Here is a 21,733-nt window from a genome sequence, read left to right as displayed (position 1 = left end):
AAACCAACTTACCATGATTCTTATTTCTTGTATCTGGAACTGTTAGTGCAGACAATGTTTTCAAAATGTCTGCTTCATTTATGGATGAGCAATTAACTAGACAGAAATGGACACTGTCAAGGCCATGATGTCACAGAGAGCTGGTATGGGAGCTTCATGGTGGCATTGGGGACAGTCTTTCACTTTTGCATCTTCTATGGCTCACAAGGCTTCCATTCATGATATGAGTGACCTCTTCACTATTGCAGAAGTGTAATATACTATTGCAGCTTAACATTCCTCTCTGATGTTAAAGAATGAACACTGTAAAAACAGACCAACGGAGTTGAGGCAGTTTTATTTGTTACGCGTCTATCTTGCTAACCGCATTTTTTAAAACCTTCTGTCTGGCATCAGATTATTTTGTGGACACCCTCGTTCTCTTGTTCCAGGAGAAGTTATCACCATAGTTGTTTCGTGGTGGTCTCTTTGGTGCAGGCTCATCAACATAGTAGTCCCAACCTGTATATCAAAAAATACTCCATTTAATGTTGCCAGTGTCATTAGATTAATAAAACAAGACATTATACCACTGGTAATGATGAAAGACACTTACCATTCTTCTCACAAAATGCCATGGCAGCCTCCTTGGTTCCAAAATCCAAGTTCATGTTGGACAAGGGATCACCCCTGCAACCAAAGATTTAAAAAATAACGATAACATTTAGCACTCCCCCAAGATAAATGTGTTCCATAGAAACAAGCCCTTTTTAAAAAACCATTGTAGTGTACCCAAAAATAATCAAAATTGAGGGAAACTTTATATGAGTAGCTTATTTAAAGCTTTGACTCAGTAAATGCATATTCAGATATTCAGATATGAAAAACAGTGCATAAAAATTTGGTTAGTTTGTGAAAAACCCAGCAAAAAAAAAACCCATTAAACCCAAACTGCTGGTTCAGTTAAACCAGGGTCCTTTGATACTTTTTGACCGTCACACTATGGGAGAGCTTCATACCTTGCCAACAGTGACGCTACCGGTTCAGCGGCAAGCACTCGGCAAGCGGCGCAGCAGCTGGCCAGTCTGTTAGTGTGACTTTTATAGCAGCTTCAAGCGCTTTTTTTTGCCTTTTTGCATGTGCAGAGAAGCTTGAATGGTCCTACGGAGCTTGAAGAACAATGCCAAGGACCTGTTGTGCGCAACAGTGTCATTCTGGCTTAGGAAGGGTGAATGAAATGAGCTGCCAACCTTCGTGAAATCAACTGTTTAGAGAAAGCATCACACAGGCAACATGATTGCCGCAGCACCTGTCCTTGTGTGCATACCAAGTGTCCCAGCTTAGGTTAGCCAGGCTTTCAAAAAAAAAATAAGAAGGAGGAAAAGAAAAACATGGTGCAAGATACGATTATGAAATTTATATGGTCATTGATCAGTAGGCCATGTTTCCTTTTCTGTTTACTTTTTTTTTTTTACAGCTGAGCTATCGTTAGATAGGACACCCTATATTTATTAGTGCTTAAGGTTGGCTGAAATATGCTTCTGAAGTTGAAATGAACAATTGCACCTCTTGTCAGTCATTCAACCTAAGTTTGAGGTTGTGTTGACACAGTTTGGCAAATGTTAGGCCTAGCTCAGCAGATGAGTTGGTGCACCCCCTACTGACGGACCTGAACTCAATTATAAGTAATTGGGACGAAGGAAACTGCCTTTGTAGTTCAGCTCTGACCATATGGCGATTTGAAGTGTTGTATGGTGCGCACACAAGTGGGAAGTGGCGACACCGCACCGGGCCAACATCGATATGTCACTGTTGTCGATTGAAGGTTGCCGACCACATTCGCCATGCTTTGATGAACAAAATGCAATTACATGTAGTGGTAGCTGTCTATGTATTGTCCACGCCCTGAGGAAGATGTGATATTCTTAGCTGACGCATTTCTTGGCCTCTCATGCCAAACTGGCAACAACTGACAGCACCCACAATACTGCAGCACACCTTGCTCATGCAGTTATTCGAGTATAAAGCAGGCATCAACATTTTTAAAGAAAGCTGTGCGCTCTCTAACTGAGCACTTAATTTCCATAGTGTTTCCTTTAACAATCCTTCATCGAGCACACTGCATGCACGATGAAGTGTTCTTAAAAAAAAAAGCAAAAACCAGCTATCAAAAACAGCCTTCAGTCTCCCAGTCGCTGTTTTCAATGGGACTCCTGAAGCTGCTGGTCACTCATACCATGTAGCTCGTCTCAGTTAGTGTGATGCGACAATGCTCATATTCACAAATCAGCATGTCTTGCAATATTTCATCATTATTTCATGTCCGCGCTGCACGGTTTACACGGTGCTTGAAGCAAACAACAAACTGTGGCTGTACGCGCTGGTGTGAACAAGTATACCTTGGATAAATCGGTATTCAAATGCAGAAAGTTGCACACGCTCTAACTGTTCCTTGCCACGAATATGCAAAATGTTTTTCTCGGAAGGAGTAAAACAAAAAAGTGAACAGCATGTGTAGAAACTTGTGGCAAAATTTTTGCAATGGCCACATCAGCACAGGAAGCCATTGTGCCGTCACAGTGTAGCAACAAAATTGTCTGACTTGTCTGCTGACAGCTCCCCTCCTGCCGACATGGCTGTCAGCACAACAGAGCTGTAGCAGGAAGTCGGCAGACCAAAACTGGTGCCATGTCGGCCTAGCACGACTGGGCCTTGTAAACTATTCTAAAACAGCAAAGCAAGCCAATTACACTGGCATTCGTAGCCTCCTTTTTGGCAGTGGTACCCCCCGCAGCAGCTGCTGTACCCTATAGTAAATTTGGCCTGAATTTTCATGACCTGCTTAAACTAAACTTCTGCTGCTCTCGCTTATCCTGCTACTTAGCAAGAGGCCCGGATTGGCAGACTTGGAAGAGGCAAATCTGACAGCTACATGCAAAGCAAATGGTGTTTCTATGGACGTAAACAGTAATGCCAGTGTCAACAATGATGTGGAAAACTATAGGGCTAACACCATAGAAAAAACAATTAAGGAGGGCCTCGATGTGCTTCTGTAGGTTGGTAATTAAGAAGGGGCACTACCCAAAAGAGTCACCTTCAGAAATTACATGTAATTAATTACTTGTAATCAATTCCATCTTTTGGTAGTTTCATAATTGACCAATTACATTCTGAATGAAGGAACTGTAATTTGTAACCTTTCTTACGTCTGCACATGGTGTAGCTGATAATGCCCTGAATACTTCGGTGCATTTGGGTGCTGTGGACACGCCACACTGTATCGCTTACTGATGCTGAAAAGAAAATATGTAATATCTTTTTTTGATAGAACAGTATTCATGGCATAGCCCCAAGGTGAACTTGTTACTTAGAATGTCCAAAGTCACCCCCAGCCCCAGTTTCAAAGAATTCAAGGAGCAAATTTATTTTCAGGGAGTTTAAGGGCCCTTTAATCTCTTTTTTTCAAATTCAAGGGTTTTCAAGGAAGTGTACGAACCCTGTGTGCTTTATGAAGTGGCAAATCCTCTTGCACAGGCACAGAGGGTTCCACAAATGCAGGGACTACTGTATAATGCATACACTGTTAGATACGGGACCTTTTCCTGAGCCTCCTTCGAGTTCACCAGACCACATCGAATCGCGCCACATCTAATTAAGGAGCGCAGAAGCACATCTACCCCGTTCCCGAGGCGCGGCACGTGCAAACGAGTTGGCGTCCCCCACTTCGTGCGCCGCAGGTAGAGCTATTCACTGCTTGACTCTTCCCGAAAGTGTAGCGGGAGCCTGGCATGGTTCCACGTAACGTGGGTCCCGAGGCAAGACGGCTGTAATGCACCGTGAAGCCCTGGCAGCAATCCCCCCATCCGCCTTTGTGAAGGCAGTTGCAGACCGGGTTGGCAATACCGCAGAGAGAAGTAAGCACTCGGACAATTGGGGCCCAAGGAGCGACCCTTGGCGCCGGGTGTGACACAATCGCACGGGCACCTACCATTGGCCGAAAATGACGACATCTGAGTGGGCTCGCCGATTGGCCGAAAATGGCATCACTTGAGCGGGCTCGCCGATTGGCCGAACGTGATGCGACTTCGAGACACCGAAGGGCTTAAAAGCCAGAGACCGGGAGCAGCAAGAGAGCATTCCTTCATTCATCTCTTTCGAGCTTCTTGCCACGGGCCGCAGCGTCCGAGTTGCTGCGGGCCCGTAATGACTTTATGACTGTTAATTTCTTTGTACTCTCACTGTAAATAATGTAAATAAACCTCCAGTTTTCATCTCAAGGTCCTCCTCAACCTCGGCCAACTCCCGCACCCAACGGCAAGGTCCAATATCTGGGGGACAGCAATTGGGATTGTCCTCCAGATCCAACAACTGGTGGCAGCGCTAGGGATGAACCTTCATCCAAAGAGATCCAACAGCTGGTGGCAGCGGTACGGATGAACCTTCGTCCAGAGAGATCCAACAACACCTGCTTAAAGTGAGTTTCAAGGTGCATTTAGAGTACAATGAATTGCATAACTGTCCGGAGTAAACAGAAATAGTCATCACAATATGGTGTGCTCACTTGCTGCTACACACTGAGATACCAGAAGAGATCAGGTGGCATCAGTTCACCCACTACATAGCCAATCTGTATTGGGGGATTACAAGAGCCAGGCAAACTATCATGCATGCATGTGCATTGTAACACTATCGGTATTCATTGGCACCATTTACTCACAAATATGGTTTATTCTAATTAGCTTCATTGTTATTGCTTATATTGTTCCCTGTACTGCTGCACTGCCCTATGCCTGTACACATACAAGCTACTGATCACTGGAAGTGCATATTGCAATAGTAGTACCTTTTGCTTATGCATAAAAGAACAGAATTTTTTGCATATGTAGAATCATTTACTACAGGAAAAGCCTGCAAAGACTGCCAGTTTGAATTTCATTCTTCTGTTGAATTATTACAAAAGCTTCTGCCACCCGTGACAATGTGCTGCACTGTGTGACATCACAGAGTACAGTTTCATCACTCTGATACTATCCCATGTTCCACCCCTGCAATGTTTTCTTGCACATCAAACCCATTTTCTTGGCAAAACTGACTTACTTGATACTTCCTAAACTGCAGTCTGCTTCTCTAACTTGATATAATATTTTCCCTTACAATCTCTATAACATTCAAGTGTACACCCGGCCACAAAAGTTTACGGACCACAGGATCTCAGAAAACGCTCAATTCCCGACCAGTCTGTAGCAGTAGCCAGTAAAATTGTTTGCGGCAATGTTGTTAGCATATTCTAGTGGAGGTCGTAGATGCAAATACCAGGCTGCGTTGTGAGGTTACGGAGATATTCAGCTCTTTGTAAGATTTCATGGTCCGTAATATTTTGTGGCCGGGTGTACCTTGCATTGTTAAGAAATGATGAATTGCCACTTCAGCTTCCCCAACAGCGAGCTCTTGGTTCTAATGTGATCTCATAAAAAATGCGGGACTCCATGTGATCACCCTAGAAGTCACCCTGACACACACTTAGAAAATACTGTGCTGGCCCAGTCGAGCTCGGTCACAACTCACAGCAGCTAATACAGTCAAATACATAGCATAGTGTCATTTCTTGAGCGTAGTGAGTACCTTTTAAAGGTAAATGTTTCTAACTTTACCTGCACTTATGCAATAATCATCTAGATGCACAGCTGAAGACATGTTGGCAGCCTGCAATCACTTCATTAACACCTTTATTATTTCGGACAAGCCTATTTCAACCAGGCTGAGTCATCAAGAAACCATTCTAGAAGTGCCTGCCATGTTCAAGCTTACTAGCATTGCATTTCGAACTCATATGCTTCCCTTATTGGAATGGCCAACAGCCCCACGTGTGCCACATGCAACATCGCTGAGACGCTCGCACATATTATCTGTGTCTGCCCGCAATATAGCGCCCAGAGACAAGTGCTGTGCAGAGTACTGGACCAGTTGGACAATCGTCCACCATCAGAACTCAAAGCTTTAGGTCAGTACTCCCACAGAACATCCGCACTGAAGGCCTTACTCGCGTTATTAAGGTTCCTGCAGTCCACGGGGCTTCACGATAGACTTTAAGAATGCCACCTCCTACCGCTCTGTAGTGCACGAGGCTTGTTGGTGCTCGTCTCTATTTCTCTCTATCTCCCCCTTCCACTCACTTTCTCTTTTTATCCCCCTTCATCGTTCCCCCTGTGCAGGGTAACCAATTGGAACTGCCTCTGGTTAACCTCCCTGCCTTTCTATGCATCCTTTTCTCTCTCTCTCTCTCTCTCGCTTGACATTTTAATATTTTTCACAACATGGGCTTATCTTATCCTGTAGAACAAGTACCAAGAAGGTACACAGGTAAAAAAAATCTTCTATATAACTACCTGCTAATCCATGACACACCAGTAGGACAAGATGCAAGTTACCTCATGTTACACAGTTGCAGTTGAGCTTCAATAATATGAAGAACACAGATCTAATGAAATAAATATTAATTTTATCACCAGTATCAGCATGTCGTGAATATACGCTTAAAGCAAATATCCAATACTGTGTATTGAAGATATTTCCATGTCAAATGCAACATTGTTGTAACAAGATTCGAATGTCTATCATTATGACTACATTCCCGCTCTTCAGAAGTTAAATTCAAAAGCTTGAAATGAGCGACCAAGTTTCAACGGAATTTTCTACAAAGATGATTTTTAGCTGTCATCAATCCTTGATGTCTTTGTTTGTTGGCTTCTTATGATATTGTAACAACGTCAAAAACAGGGGTCGTAGAGCGCTATTCAGGAGGCACAGCGGCGGGCCACCTTTTTAATACCGAGTGCAAGTGCGACTTCTTCACTGTGCCTTGACAAAGCGCTCATGCCTACTCGCATTGTCCTCTTTGTCATGGAGTACTGGTGTGGCATTTGCGTCTTTCCGAAGGAAGCATCGTCCCGATGCGCAATTCAATCGGGACAACAGGACAGAGTCACACAAGCACACACACAAAAAGAAAATGAGAACAAAAAAAAGCAAAAATTAGGTCGACAGGTACGGCTTCATCCGTACCATATGCACCACTTCGGGTAAGTGCTTGCGGCGACTGGAGATATTGTCACTGTCTGGAACGATCTCGTAATTCACGTCGCTCAGGTGGCAGATCACTCTGTACGGCCCAAAGTACCGTCTTGGGAGCTTTTCGGAGAGTCCACGATGGTGTATGGGTATCCAGACCCATATTTTGTCGCCAGGAGTGTAGAAAACGCACCTGTGTCGAAGATCGTACCGTTTCACATCTCGGTCTTGCTGAATGCAGATACGTACACGGGCAAGCTGTCTGGCTTCTTTGGCGCGCTGAGTAACTTCGTCAACGTCGGTAGGTGGTGGTCAAACTTGTGCGGCAGCATGGCACCAGCATTGTTGTGGCTTCGCGACCGTGGACCAAGCTGAACGGTGCCATTCCAGTAGTTTCCTGTCGAGTGGTATTGTAGGCGAATGTTATATAACGCAAAATCTGATCCCAGTTCTTATGTTCTACGTCGACATACATGCATAGCATGTCTGTGAGAGTCTTATTAAGACGCTTGGTTAGTCCGTTCGTCTGGGGATGATAAGCGGTAGTTTTTCGGTGGCTTGTACCACAGAGTCTGAGAAGTGAGTCAAGAAGTTCGGCAGTGAAGGCAGGGCCCCTGTCTGTGATGACTACTTTTGGGGCACCGTGCCTAAGGACGATGATTTCAATGAAAAAACTAGCTGCTTTGGCTGTTGTGCCTCGCTGTGTAGCTTTCGTCTCCACGTAGCGCGTCAGGTAATCGGTGACAACAATAATCCATCTGTTGCCAGCTGTAGAAGTTGGAAATGGGCCCAGGAAATCCATTCCAACTTGGGCGAATGGCTGGCCTGGTACCTCGACCGGATGTAAGAGACCTGCGGGCTTGCCGGGAGGCGCTTTACGTCTTTGGCAGTCCGCACATGTTTGCACGTGATGCTTTACAGCAGTGGGTAGCTTCAGCCAGTAATACTTCCGTCGGAGTCGGGACAATGTTCTCATGCAACCTAGATGACCTGAGGTGGTTTCATTATGGCATGTGTTTAGTATTTCTTTTCAAAGTGATGCCAGTACAACAAGCAGGTATGTGCTGCCATTGGCAGAAGAGTCCTTCTTATTGAGAACATCGTTCCGGAGACAATACAATGGCATAAATTCGCGGAACGTCTTTATTCAACCTTCAAATTAATCAGTGGGAGCAACTCTGGGTCGTGGCGCTTCTCCTGTGAAGTGGTGACGGCATTGACGACACCCAAAAATTCAGCGTGCACGTCCATGTCATTGGTACCTGCGGACTAGACGGGTGACCGCAAGAGGCAGTCGGCATCGGTGTGCCTCTTTGCTGATTTGTAAATTATGGTCATGTTGAACTCCTGAAGCCTCAGACTCCAGCACGCCAGATGGATGTTTCAGGTTAGTCAGCCAAGAAAGAGAATGATGATCGCTGACAACCTTGAATGAGCGGCCGTACAAATACGGGCGAAATTTGATAACCACCCACACCACAATGAGGCATTCCTTCGCGGTAGTCGAGTAGCTTTCCTCCGTGTGAGAGAGAGAGAGAGAGACCAGCTAACGTAGGCGATTGCTTTTTCGGAGCCGTCTTGCCACTGCACCAGTACGGCACCCAGACCAACGTTGCTCGCGTCAGTGTGAAGTGCTGTAGGAGCATGCTGGTCGAAGTGCGCAAGAACGGGAAGCGTTTGCAGGCAATGGCGTAGCTCGCTAAATGCTACTTGCTCATTTTCCCCACAGAAAGGGAACATTGGCACATGTCAGGCGTGTTAACGGCATAACAATACATGAAAAGTCCGCAATAAAGAGTCGTTAATAGGCGCACAGCCCCAAGAAACGGCTCACTGCCTTCTTGTCGGATGGTGCGGGGAAGGCCGCAGTGTCTATTTTGGCTGGATCAGGTCGCACACCCTCGTGACTGACAATGTGGCCAAGGAAGCACAGTTCGTTGAAACCAAAATGACATTTCTCGGGCTTTAACGTCAGTCCAGCCGAGCGTATGGCTTGGAGAATAGTGAGTAACCGGCTTAGGTGCTCCTCAAATGTAGCTGAGAATACTATGACGTCGTCTAGATAGACCGAGCATGTTTGCCACTTCAAACCTGATAGTACGGTGTCCATTAGATGCTGAAAAGTGGCAGGCACTGAGCACAAACCAAAAGGAAGGACCTTAATTTCATAAAGACCGTCGGGGGTCACCAAGGCATTTTTCTCATGATCTCGCTCATCAACCTCGATCTGCCAACACCCACTTCGTAGGTCCATTGATGAAAATAATGTGCATGTCGCAGCCTGTCCAGCGAATCATCGATGCATGGCATCGGGTAGACGTCCTTTTTTGTGACCTGGTTTAATTTGCGGTAATCGATGCAGAATCGCAAACTGCCGTCTTTCTTTTGGACTAATACCACGGGTGACGCCCAAGGAATTTTCGAAGGCTGTATCACACCATCCTCGAGCATCTTCTTCACTTGTTTGTGAATCTCTTCACGTCCCTTGGGAGCTACACGGTAGGGATTTTGTCAAATCAGCCGCGTAGTATCATCCGTGATGATACGGTGCTTGGTCAGTTGTGTTTGTTGATCTTTGACGTAGTCGAAAAGCAATCTTCGAACTGGTGTATCAGCTCCAATAGGCACTGCCGCTCCGAAGGCGACAGGGTGGAGCTAACGTCAACAGACAAAGGTGGCAAGAGCAGCACAATCGTTTTCTTGTAGAGCGGAACAATCTCTCACTTGGGTGATGTCGTCGCAGTACGCAATTGCAGTACCTTTCTGAATGTGACAGCGTTCGTTGCTCAAGTTCGTGAAAAAGACTTCCGCATGCCCATGAGCCATGTGGAGTACACCTCTAGCAATGGAAACACCTTGCATGAGCAATAGTGCAACAATTTGTTATGCGATCACATCCCCGTGGTAGGGCTTCTTGATGATATAGAGACAAGGCGGCAGGATCAGGGCTGAAGGGTCACATCGTCAACGATTCGCAAACACTCGCGTTTCCCGTCATTCATTGTGTCACCATATGGGCTGGCAGAAAACGTCACCATACATTCCGGAATTTTTATGACTCTGCCATGATCTCGCAGAAAATCCATCCCCAAGATGAGGTCCTTGCAGCAGTAAGGGAGAATGACGAAAGTGGCAACGAAGTTGGAATCACCAATGTGAATTCAGGCGGTGCATGTTCCCATTGGTATCATTAGCTGACCCCCGGCACTTCTTATGTGGGGCCCTGTCCACAGCATCTTCACTTTCCTAATGCGGTTGGCCAGCTCTTGCCGCATAATCGAGAAGTCTGCACCAGTGCCAACAAGTGCAGTGACGTGATGTCCATCCACCAGAATGCTGAGATTGACAGGGGTAACGTTGTCGGTGTGAGTATTCGTCATCATGATGTCATCTTGGTCGGCGTTAGCATTCGTCGTCATCATATCATCTTCGTAGGGAGCGTGGGGGGTCTCGATACAAGGCAACCTTCCCCCCGGATGTCGCTGCTGTTAGTTTCCCCAGTGCGGACAGGGGAGCGACCACCCCTGCCGACGTCAGTGGTGAAAGTAGCGGTTTGGGGAAGTGTAACGCATAGGTGATGGGGACTGCCAGTGACGTGGTCAAGCTGCATGGCACGGTGACAGCTGATCACTGTTCGGGGCGCGATGGACGTCGAAGTGCAGAGAAGCGGCAGGCGAAAAGGAGCCGGCTCCAGCATCTGGATGGGGGCAGTAACGGGCAATGTGACCTGGTTCGCCGCAGTGGAAGCAGAGTGGTCAATGGTCGGCCGCGCGCCACAAGTCAGTACGGCGAACTGGAGGTCGTCTCACAGACTCCCATTGCCACCACGGCACCGGAACGAACCGTGGCTGAAATGGCCTTACTGGCAGCGAAGGGGGAGGACGCCGAACCATGTAAACATACATCGGCGGACATGTTGCTGGACATGGGACTGATGAGGAGAAGGCTTGCTGCAACTCCTTGCGCAAGACTTTGGCAACAGAAACGACTACCAACTCTGTAGGAGGAATGCCGAGGGCTTGCAGCTCTTCAAGCAGGATGTTTCGAATCATGTCCCGTAAAGAAGTGTGGTCAATAATCTGAGCTGCGGAGCTGATTGGCATGTTGTTGGGCTGGCGGTCGAAGGGGCGGCAACGTTGCTGAAGCGCCCGCTCGATGACAGTCGCTTCCTTGATGAATTCGTCGACCGTTGTTGGCGGGTTTCGTACAAGACCGGCAGAGAGTGGTTCCTTAATTCCCCGCATCAGATGACGCACTTTCTTTGCCTCGGTCATATCGGGGTCAGCTCGATGAAATAGACGGGCCATATCTCCTGCATACATGGCAACGGTTTTGTTGGGTTTCTGTACCTGAGCCTCAATAAGTTGTTGCGTGTAATCGTGCCGGTCCGAGCTCGAGAATGTATCAAGGAGCTGACGACGAAAATTGCTCTACATTTGGAAGCTCCCTTCCCTGTTCACGTACCATGTACAAACGCTGTTTTCTTGCGCAAAATCAGCATGGGCGAGTTTTTGTTGGTCGTTCCAGCGATTTACCAGAGCAACGCGTTCGTACTGGTCAAGCCAGTCCTCTATATCTTCAAAAGCATGGCCGTGGAATATTTCGGGGACGCGAGGGTGTTCAAGAGTCATCTTGGAAAGGCTAGTCATCGTTTGTGAAGAAGGAGGAAGCGCTGATGATGTAGCCATGCTGGCGGTAGTTGCAACAGGAAGGAAGTCTGGGCTCAGGCCGAGCAGGCGCCGACTGAAACAGTGCACTGGAGTCCTTAGGAGAGGTGGACCTTCGGAACTTGGTGTTAGGTTCCGAACAGGGGTTGCCCGCATGGGGTTGCAGGCTCCAGCACCTCCACCAGTGTCGCAACGTCACAAACAGGGGTCATATAGCGCTATTCAGGAGGCACAGCGGCGGGTTGCCTTTTTAATACCGAGTGGAACTGCAACTTCTTCTTCACTGCACCTTGACAAAACGCTCATGCCTACTCGCGTTGTCCTCTTCCTCATGGAGTACTGGTGTGGCAATATGATTTTTTTTAAAATTGGGTTCCTCGGTTTCCTTTCTTCTCATTCATGCCCCAGTAAGGCTTTTAGAAAAAAGAACCTTCGTCCAGCCCACAACGTCACAGAGCAGAACAATTTAATGCTAGACTGTGTAAGGCGACACGTCAATTGAACTTAACATGCTCATGTCATGTCAGTAGACCAGCATTATACTTGTGTAAAGGTGTTCTATACGAATTCATTATCTGTTGGCTTCATATTTATATAGGAGGTCCCATTTCAGTTTCTAACTATGGGACCTCCTTCTGTATATACTTATCATGTAATTATCCCCATTTTGTCATGAATAAACTGATTCTGATGAATAAACTGATTCTGATAGAGTTGTGGATAACAGAAATTGAGCCCATTGGTACTCCTTCTTCTCGTTCATTACATAGCAAGGATTCAACACCAACAGGTTTTGTACCTTCACGTAGAATACAAATGTTTATTGGTCAGCTGCCTGCTTCTAAAAAGTTCATGTACTATGTGATGCCCACGGTCAAAAAGGCGTGCCACTTTCACCACCATGGTCGTGAACGGCACTAGCTAACACTCTCAGGTTCAGGTATTGCACACATACATATATACCCAAGAATGTCAACATGGGAAGAGCCATCACTGTAGCTCAACTGGCAAGAGCATCGCACATGTAATGCAGATGATGTGGGTTTGGCTCCCACATGCGACTAGTAGTTTTTTTGTCCACTTTCATTTCTCTTAACCTTATTATTCCTGCATATCAATTAAAACAATAAATAATTCCCCCATGCTTTCCTTGGCTTCATATGGTTGTACCTAACGAAAATTGGGTCCCTCGAATCCCCTTTTTCTCATTTATTCATCATCATCATCAGACTATTTTATGTCCACTGCAGGAAGAAGGCGTCTCCTTGCGATCTCCAATTGCCCCTGTCCTGCACCAACCGACTCCAACTAGTGCCCACGAATTCCCTAATTTCATCGCCCCACCTAGTCTTCTGCCGTCCTCAACTGCGCCTCCCTTCTCTTGGTACCCATTCTGTAACCCTAATGGTTCACCGGTTATCTAACCTATGCATCACATGACCTGCTCAGCACCGTTTCTTTCTCTTAATGTCAATTAGAATATCGGCTATACCCATTTGCTCTCTGATCCAAACCGCTCTCTTTCTGCCTCTTAATGTTACACCTAGCATTCTTCATTCCATCGCTCTTTGCACGTCCTTAACTTGTTCTCAAGCTTCTTTGTCAGTCTCCAAATTTCTGCCCATATGTCAGCACTGGTAGAATGCACTGATTGCACACCTTCCTTTTCAACGATAATGGTAAGCTTTCAGTCAGGAGCTGACAATGTCTGCCATATGTGCTCTAGCCCATTTTGATTCTTCTGTAAATTTCCTTCTCATGATCAGGGTTCCCTGTGAGTAAGTGGCCTAGGTAAACATACCCCTTCACAGACTCTAGAGGCTGAGTGGCGATCCTGGACTCTTGTTCCGTTGCCCGGCTATTCGTCATTTGTCTTCTGCGTATTAATCTTCGATCCTGCTCTTACACTCTCTCTGTTAAGGTCCTCAATAATTCATAGTAACTCGTCTCCAGTGTTGCTGAAAAGGACAATGTCATTTGCAAACCAAAGGTTGCCGAGATATTCGCCGCTGATCCTCACTCCTAAGCTTTCCCAGTTTAATAGCTTGATACTTCTTCAAAGAACGCAGTGAATAGCATTGGAGAGTTTGCGTCGCCTTGTCTGACCCCATTCTTTATAGGTATCTTTCTACTTTTGGAGAAATAAGGTAGCTGTGGAATCTCTGCAGATATTTTCAAAGATATTTATGTAAGCGGCCTGGGGCCCTACAACGTAAAACTATTCCAATGTTTTTATTCCAATCTCCTGACATCGAATTTGCGTAACCACCGACGAAAGCACCGGGCCGTGACCCACAGGGTTGTCTAAACAGACCAATCAAACGCTCTCCTTGTTTATAGGAGGTCACTTTCATTTGCTTTAAAAACAAATGGCATTGCCTACACTGAGCGGCTTTTTTTATCTAAATGGCTGGTAAGAAACGAGGAGCACCCTCAAGTGGAGAGGCGATTCGATGGGGCTGAGCCAGTGCACTGAAAATCGATATCTGGATGAAGAGGGCGGTGCCGGCGTCTGCGACTGGTCTGTTTTCCCTTACTTAGCTTGGGGTGGCTGGTCGAAAATTGCGGCGGCATGCAATGGAAGGTTAAGAATGCCGCTAAAAGGGATCCTCAGCAAAAAAAACTTGGCTGAGCGAGGTCGCAAACGTGCCGAAAGTGCTCGAAAATGTTACACGGCCACACAAAATGTTTTATTGTATGAAAATAAGCCCATGCTCTCCGGCAGGTGCGAGTAGCCAGTGCCTGAGCGATCGGCGGCAGCCATCTTTTATTCCCTTCGGAATGGGGCAGCCTGCGGCTATTCAGAGAAAAATTCAGTTTTGTTTGGCATATTAATGTATCTTTAATGCATACACGTCACTTTTGTGACGTCACGTGACAGGCAGGTGAAGTGAGTGCAGCCTGAAAACTTTTGACCAATAGCCAAGGGCCAATGGCGAAAAGGCGTCGAATGAGAAATAACTCCTGTATTTTTCTTTTGTCCAATCCACTCATGCATAATCGGACTGTACACGTCATATCGGATGGGGAGCTATCGTGGTTTGCATGACATCGCGTGACTGACAGGCGCAGTGGGGGTGGCCCAAAATGTTTTTGACCAATCGCGGAGGGCTGATTGCAGAATTGGAATAGAAGTTTGGGATAGCTTTACGTTATAGCGCCCTGTACTCCTTGATTATGTAATGCCTCTATGACTGCTGGTATTTCTACTGAATCAAATGCCTTTTCGTAATCTATGAAAGCCATATAGAGAGGCTGATTGTACTCTGCAGATTTCTTGATTACCTGATTAATGACATGGATGTGATCCATTGTAGAGTATCCTTTCCTGAAGCCAGCCTGTTCTCTTGGTTGACTGAAGTCCAGTGTTGCCTTTATTCTATTGGATATTACCTTGGTGAATATTTTATATAATACTAGGAGTAAGCTAATGGGCCTATAATTTTTCAATTCTTTAACGTTTCTCTTTTTGTGGATTAGTATAATGTTTGCATTTTTCCAGTTCTCTGGGACCCTTGGAGTCCATAGACAGTTAGTATAAAGGTCTTTGATTAAATCAACTGTTATTCCATCTTCTCCTGCTACTTGTCTCACATCTTGCAAGGTCCTTTTAACCTCATCGCTAGTTATAGAAGGAGTCTCTGCAACCTGTTCATTAATGCTTCGAATGAAGGTATCGTAGTGGCTCCTCTGGGTACTGTGCAGGTCAGTATAGAATTCTTCCACTGCTTTTACTGTACCTTCGAGATTGCTGATGATATTACCCTGCTTATATTTCAGTGCATACATGTTGGTTTGTCCTATGCCAAGTTTCCTTCTCACTGATTTCAGGCTGCGTCCATTTTTTACGGCTTCTTCAGTCTTTCTCACGTTATAGTTTCGAATATCACTTAATTTTGCCTTGGTGATTAGTTTTGACAGTTCCACGTATTCTATTTTATCTCTTGAGTTCGAAACTTTCATTCTTTGTCGTTTCTTTATTAGGTCCTTTGTTGCTTGGGAGTGCTTACTACTGGTTGCCTTGGTGCTTTACCTCCCACTTCAATTGCTGCCTCTGAAGACAGCCTCGTTATGGTTTCATTACCTCTATGTCATCATCTTGCAGTTCTAAGGCTGCATATTTGTTTGCAAGTAGCAGCCTGCATTGGTCTGCTTCTACCCTTACTGCATCTAGGTTGGCCTGTTTCTTTCTAACCAATTTTGCTCTTTCTCTGCTTAAATTGAGGTGAATCCTAGCTCTCACTAACCTATGAGCACTGCACTTTACCCTACATTTCACTTCTACATCCTGCACTATGCTGGGATCGGCAGAAAGTATGAAATCAATTTCATTTCTTGTCTCACCATTAGGGCTTTTCCAGGTCCACTTTCTGTTGCCACGCTAACTGAAGAAGGTGTTCATCATTCGCAGCTTATTCCTTTCCGTGAATTCTACCAGCATCTCTCGTCTAGCATTCCTAGAATCGACGCCGTAGTTGCCAACTGCTTGTTCACCAGCCTGCTTTTTCCCCACTTTTGCATTGAAGTCGCCCATTACTACAGTACACTGAGTTTGCATTTTTCTCATCCCTAATTCAACATCTTCATAAAACTGATCTGCTTCACTATCACCACGACTGGATGTTGGAGCTTAGGCTTGTACTACTTTTAATCTATACCTCTCATTATGTTGGATTACAACTACTGCTACCCTCTCATTAATGCTGTAGAATTTGTCAATGTTGCCCGCTATGCCTTTATGGATTGGTAATCCTACCCCGTATTGCTTCTTATCTGGAAGACCTCTATAATAGAGGACATAGCCGTTAGTCAGCACTGTATATACCAATGATATCCCAAACAATGCCTGATAGTTCCTCAAAGTCCTGCTAAGCTAGCCTCACTCGACAAAGTTCAGGTGTTAAAGGTTGCCAGGGTCAGTTTCCATAGGCGGCTTCTCCGGGTCCAGAAATTCTCAGCATCCTCTGCAGCATTACAGGTCGGACCGCCGCCTTGGCCAGGTGCTCCGCAGTTGCTGGGGACTGAGGACCATTGGTTAATTGAAGATATCATCAGGAAGGTTGTGGCCAAATACTGCACCAGGGAGGCCAATTCCTGTCCTGGTGAGGGAGTGTCTTTTGTTGAAGCTTAGTGGGTCTTCGCAACTTGGTTGTACTTGGATTAGTATAGCCCCACTCGCTCTCAGCATCTTTTGCCAGAGTGAAGCACCATTCCAAGCCTGGAGATGTAGTGCATTGGAGGAGGTGGAATTCGAGCTTACTACCCTCAAATTAAAAAAGAAAATTGTCGTACAAGGATTCGAATTTTTGAATATGGCAACCGAGCCACTGACATAGCTCAGTCAGATAACCCTGTAGGTGGCAAGACTGCCTTATCGCAGAGAAGTCCAGCCCAGAGGGCCATACACGCCTAAAAGGTCCCTTCATTTATCTGCCATTGGTGGGTTTTGCCGATCGTGGTAGGCAACACAATATAGTGTCATTTCTCAATGGTCCTAACATCATGGTTCCGAAATCTTGTGTACGCATGTGGCCGTTTTCGGCGAATTTTAACAGCACTTAAGACGTGCGTGAAAAGTAAGAAAAGGGAAAAATGTTTCAGCACTTACCAGGAAACCCAGAGTCGCGCATGCGCGGATATGAACCCGTTAGCTTACTGTCGTGTCTGCCTGCCTCTAGCCATCTTTTTGGAGCCATTTTCTGGCCGTCGTTTGCATATATACCAAAACTATCGCTCCCAGGCAAACACTAAGAGTGGCGAGATGGGCCGCCAGAACAATATGGTTCTGAGCCATGTGTAAAACAGGCGACCTTGACAGCGGCTAAGTGCCTTCAACCTTTCTACAGGTTTGGACAGCGCTTATACCAGAGCTAATGAGAAGAAAGAAATGGCGAAACAGGCCCCTTGGCTTACCGGGAACACTTCAGACTCGGACACTAGCGAGTAAGGAATGTTATGCCTCCTTTAAGCTAAATCAAGGCCGTCTGCAATCAGTCAGACATGGTTTGTACACTTTGCGCATGGAAGCAATTGATGACCCTATTACCACTGTGCTCGCAATTCATTACAACAGTTCAATTTGCTGCTTAAATTTGATAATGTGGTTTCAGGCAGCTGCCATTTACTATGCCTGCTAAGTGACCAGTTGAACTGAGCACCATTAAGTAAAATAACAACAGCTAAACAAGCAAACACCAAAATCGTGACTCACGTGGAGGACCAGCCCATGAGTGGGTTCTCCCAACGTTCACGCATGTCAAACTCCATCTTCCATTTATGTGTGTTGTAGGTTCCAGACTGCATAGCATTGCGGGCAGGGATGAAGATGCGCACACGTCGTGTTTTTATGTGCTCTTCAGGTACGCCGGTAAGGCATGAGATGTCCATCTACAAAAGCAGGGGGAAAAGAGAACAATAACTTCTCCCTTCACTTTTTCACTCATCCGCACCAAGTTCTTAACTGATTATCATCATCATCATCAGCCTGATTACGCCCACTGCAGGGCAAAGGCCTCTCCCATACTTCTCCAACTACCCCGGTCATGTACTAATCGTGGCCATGTTGACCCTCCAAACTTCCTAATCTCATCTGCCCACCTAACTTTCTGTCGCCCCCTGCTACGCTTCCCTTCCCTCGGAATCCAGTCCGTAGCCCTTAATGACCATCGGTTATCATCCCTCCTCATTACATGTCCTGCCCATGCCCATTTCTTTTTCTTGATTTCAACTAAGATGTCATTAACGCGCGTTTGTTCCCTCACCCAATCTGCTCTTTTCTTATCCCTTAACGTTACACCTATCATTTTTCTTTCCATAGCTCGTTGCGTCGTCCTCAATTTAAGTAGAACCCTTTTCGTAAGCCTCCAGGTTTCTGCCCCGTACGTGAGTACTGGTAAGACACAGCTGTTATACACTTTTCTCTTGAGGGATAATGGCAACCTGCTGTTCATGATCTGCGAATGCCTGCCAAACGCACCCCAGCCCATTCTTATTCTTCTGATTATTTCACTCTCATGATCTGGATCAGCAGTCACTACCTGTCCTAAGTAGATGTATTCTCTTACCACTTCCAGTGCCTCGCTACCTGTCGTAAACTGCTGTTCCCTTCCGAGACTGTTAAACATTACTTTAGTTTTCTGCAGATTCATTTTTAGTCCCACCCTTCTGCTCTGCCTCTCCAGATCAGTGAGCATGCATTGCAGTTGGTCCCCTGAGTTACTAAGCAAGGCAATATCATCAGCGAAGCGCAAGTTACTAAGGTATTCTCCATTTACTCTTATCCCCAATTCTTCCCAATCCAGGTCTCTGAATACCTCCTGTAAACACGCTGTGAATAGCATTGGAGAGATCGTATCTCCCTGCCTGACGCCTTTCTTTATTGGGATTTTGTTGCTTTCTTTATGGAGGAGTACAGTGGCTGTGGAGCCGCTATAGATATCTTTCAGTATTTTTACATACGGCTCGTCTACACCCTGATTCCGCAATGCCTCCATGACTGCTGAGGTTTCGACTGAATCAAACGCTTTCTCGTAATCAATGAAAGCTATATATAATGGTTGGTTATATTCCGTACATTTCTCTATCACCTGATTGATAGTGTGAATATGATCTATTGTTGAGTAGCCTTTACGGAATCCTGCCTGGTCCTTTGGTTGACGGAAGTCTAAGGTATTCCGGATTCTATTTGCAATTACCTTAGTAAATACTTTGTAGGCAACGGACAGTAAGCTGATCGGTCTATAATTTTTCAAGTCTTTGGCGTCGCCTTTCTTATGGATTAGGATTATGTTAGCGTTCTTCCAAGATTCCGGTACGCTCGAGGTCTTGAGGCATTGCGTATAGAGGCTGGCCAGTTTTTCTAGAACAATCTGCCCACCATCCTTCAGCAAATCTGCTGTTACCTGATCCTCACCAGCTGCCTTCCCCCTTTGTATAGCTCCCAAGGCTTTCTTATTAGAGCATAATAAAGTAAACATGCTTGATGCACAAACTACCATGTATGAGACGAACAGCCACAGTGAAACTGAACTGAATGCAACATGTAAACCGTTTTGCAAGACGAAACAGCAAGTAAAGCTTCCGCAAGTGTCTGACTTCAACACTAGCACAAACAACCTCAATTACAGCCCTTAGATGACAACATCCCAGGCTGTACATACAGCTTAGTTTTTCCTATTAACTGCGCTATTCATGATGCTATAGCCAACATAAAAACAGCTGTATATGCACATATGGCACTTTATGTGTATGTTAACTCAGTTCCACGATGCATGACAGCAAGAAAATGTTTTTAGAATCACATGCCCATGAATTTAATTAAGATGGGCTACTACGGTCACTCCTTTTGCTTTTTCTTTTTCTTCCGAGTAACAGAATATGTGTAGGTATGCATAGGGTGCCACCAGGCCAGTTTTCCACCGGCACAGCCGGTTTTTCCTTCGCAGTGCCGGCTGCAGGTTCAACATACACATCACCACGCCATTTGGCGGTTTTCTGGTTTTCCCTGAACCAGCACACAACTCACATTGCAAGTGCTCTGTAGGTCCAGTGCCTCCTCTATGCTCGTAGGGCATCCATATTTAGAGCAAACAAATGAATCATTGCAAGCAGAGTCATTCCTAATTCCTTAAGCTGTTCATGTTTGTGTAACTGTCATGTTGTTCAAAGCTGTAAGACTGAGTCATCCTACTTTTTTCTTCTGACCTTTCGCTTACAAGTCCAAGCACAACTTCTGCTTCTATATTCTCTGCAGCCTACCGATGGCACCTTTCACATCAAGTGGCATGACCAGTTTGGGTCACAAGCTAAGTCAGCGCCTCCTCTAGAGGAGGTGCTGGCCAAGTGGATGCACACTGTCCTGTTGTTGTGCCCCACACATACCTGTGCTAGCGCTATGGAAACAATGATTGATGAATGGGCTGTGGAATCACCCATTGGTGTTCTTAAATATATTAAATGTGTACTAAATTTCAATCGTGCAAAGCTTGTTCTCGACGTATCGGCATTTTATATTGTTTTCATTCAGTTTGTATTTTTGCAAGCAATACTTATCGCAAAAACACACAAAAAACAAAGCGACATGGTGCTTGTCGTATTAGCCGTCATATTCAGTAAAAAAAACTTGTTCAGGCGAGACTTCCAAGGTGAAACACATTACCAAATAAGATATAGCTGCGAGTGGCATCACGTGGCATCACTGTTAGTGCAGTTCGACGATTTCAAAAAGAAACTGTCAGCCTCCCTCATACAGATATCGCTTAGTCAATTGGGTGCCCGCTGTAATTATGCCACATTTTGGAACAACGTCTGCAAAGCACAACTTACTGGTGTATCAATAGTGATAACTTCAGCAAGCTGCTTCTCTTTTTTAGCTTCATCAGGATCCCTCAGAACAGCGTCGGCGTCTTCTGGCACATAGTCGACGACTTGAGTTGAATCGGATGACGCCAGCCGGGAACCAAGGGTCCGAGTCACGCTTCAAACCCAGAAAAACGGGAAAGGTTTTGAAAAACTAAACCACCTCAGCTAGCCGACCCCCCCCCCCCCCCCCCCCAAAAAAAAAAAAAAAGATTTTCAGCGTTTTGCTACAGCAACTTGGTTAAAAACATTACATTTACAACAATGTGACCACGAAAGACTGAATAACCTTCAAAACCTGCAGCCACAACTTGGGTCACATTCTTAGCGTAGATAAACATAAAACATGCTTTGGTACACAAGGTGAACAGCTTTCGTCCTCCTACCTTTTCGCAGAGTTACTCAACCATAAATGAGAGAACCTAGTAGAAAAAATTCGAGCGGAAAGCATACTGATCTCACAACTTCTTCAGAAACCAAAATTTGCAGAAAGTGTGTGGATAGGAAACGGATTGGCTTGATCGTGTTATGTGTTATGGCCTAGAATAGTCTAGCCAACGTTTTTTCCTCTCTGTGTGCGCGAAAATTTTACGCAAATAAAACTCCTTGGGTGTGTGCAGGTAGAGTGTAATGCAGGCGCCGGTGTTTGCTGCCACTGACAT

At 45.6% G+C, this 21,733-nt stretch overlaps 1 protein-coding gene across 1 annotated transcript; it reads right to left on the bottom strand.

Annotated features, from left to right (window-relative positions):
- Nucleotides 1–318: 318 nt before the first annotated feature.
- ND-18 (NADH:ubiquinone oxidoreductase subunit 18) lies at nt 319–21,612 on the bottom strand. Its single transcript, XM_050189581.3, has 5 exons — nt 21,458–21,612; nt 21,039–21,189; nt 17,926–18,101; nt 596–669; nt 319–501 (listed from the first exon to the last, which is right to left on the bottom strand). The coding sequence occupies exons 1-5, from the start codon at nt 21,520–21,522 to the stop codon at nt 398–400; spliced, it is 570 nt and encodes a 189-aa protein (XP_050045538.1). The 5' UTR covers nt 21,523–21,612; the 3' UTR covers nt 319–397.
- Between the last annotated feature and the right edge of the window lie 121 nt (nt 21,613–21,733).

The sequence above is a fragment of the Dermacentor andersoni genome, chromosome 2 (assembly GCF_023375885.2).
Source record: "Dermacentor andersoni chromosome 2, qqDerAnde1_hic_scaffold, whole genome shotgun sequence".
Taxonomy (NCBI): Eukaryota; Metazoa; Arthropoda; class Arachnida; order Ixodida; family Ixodidae; genus Dermacentor; species Dermacentor andersoni.
This window is presented reverse-complemented; position numbering and strand designations above follow the sequence as displayed.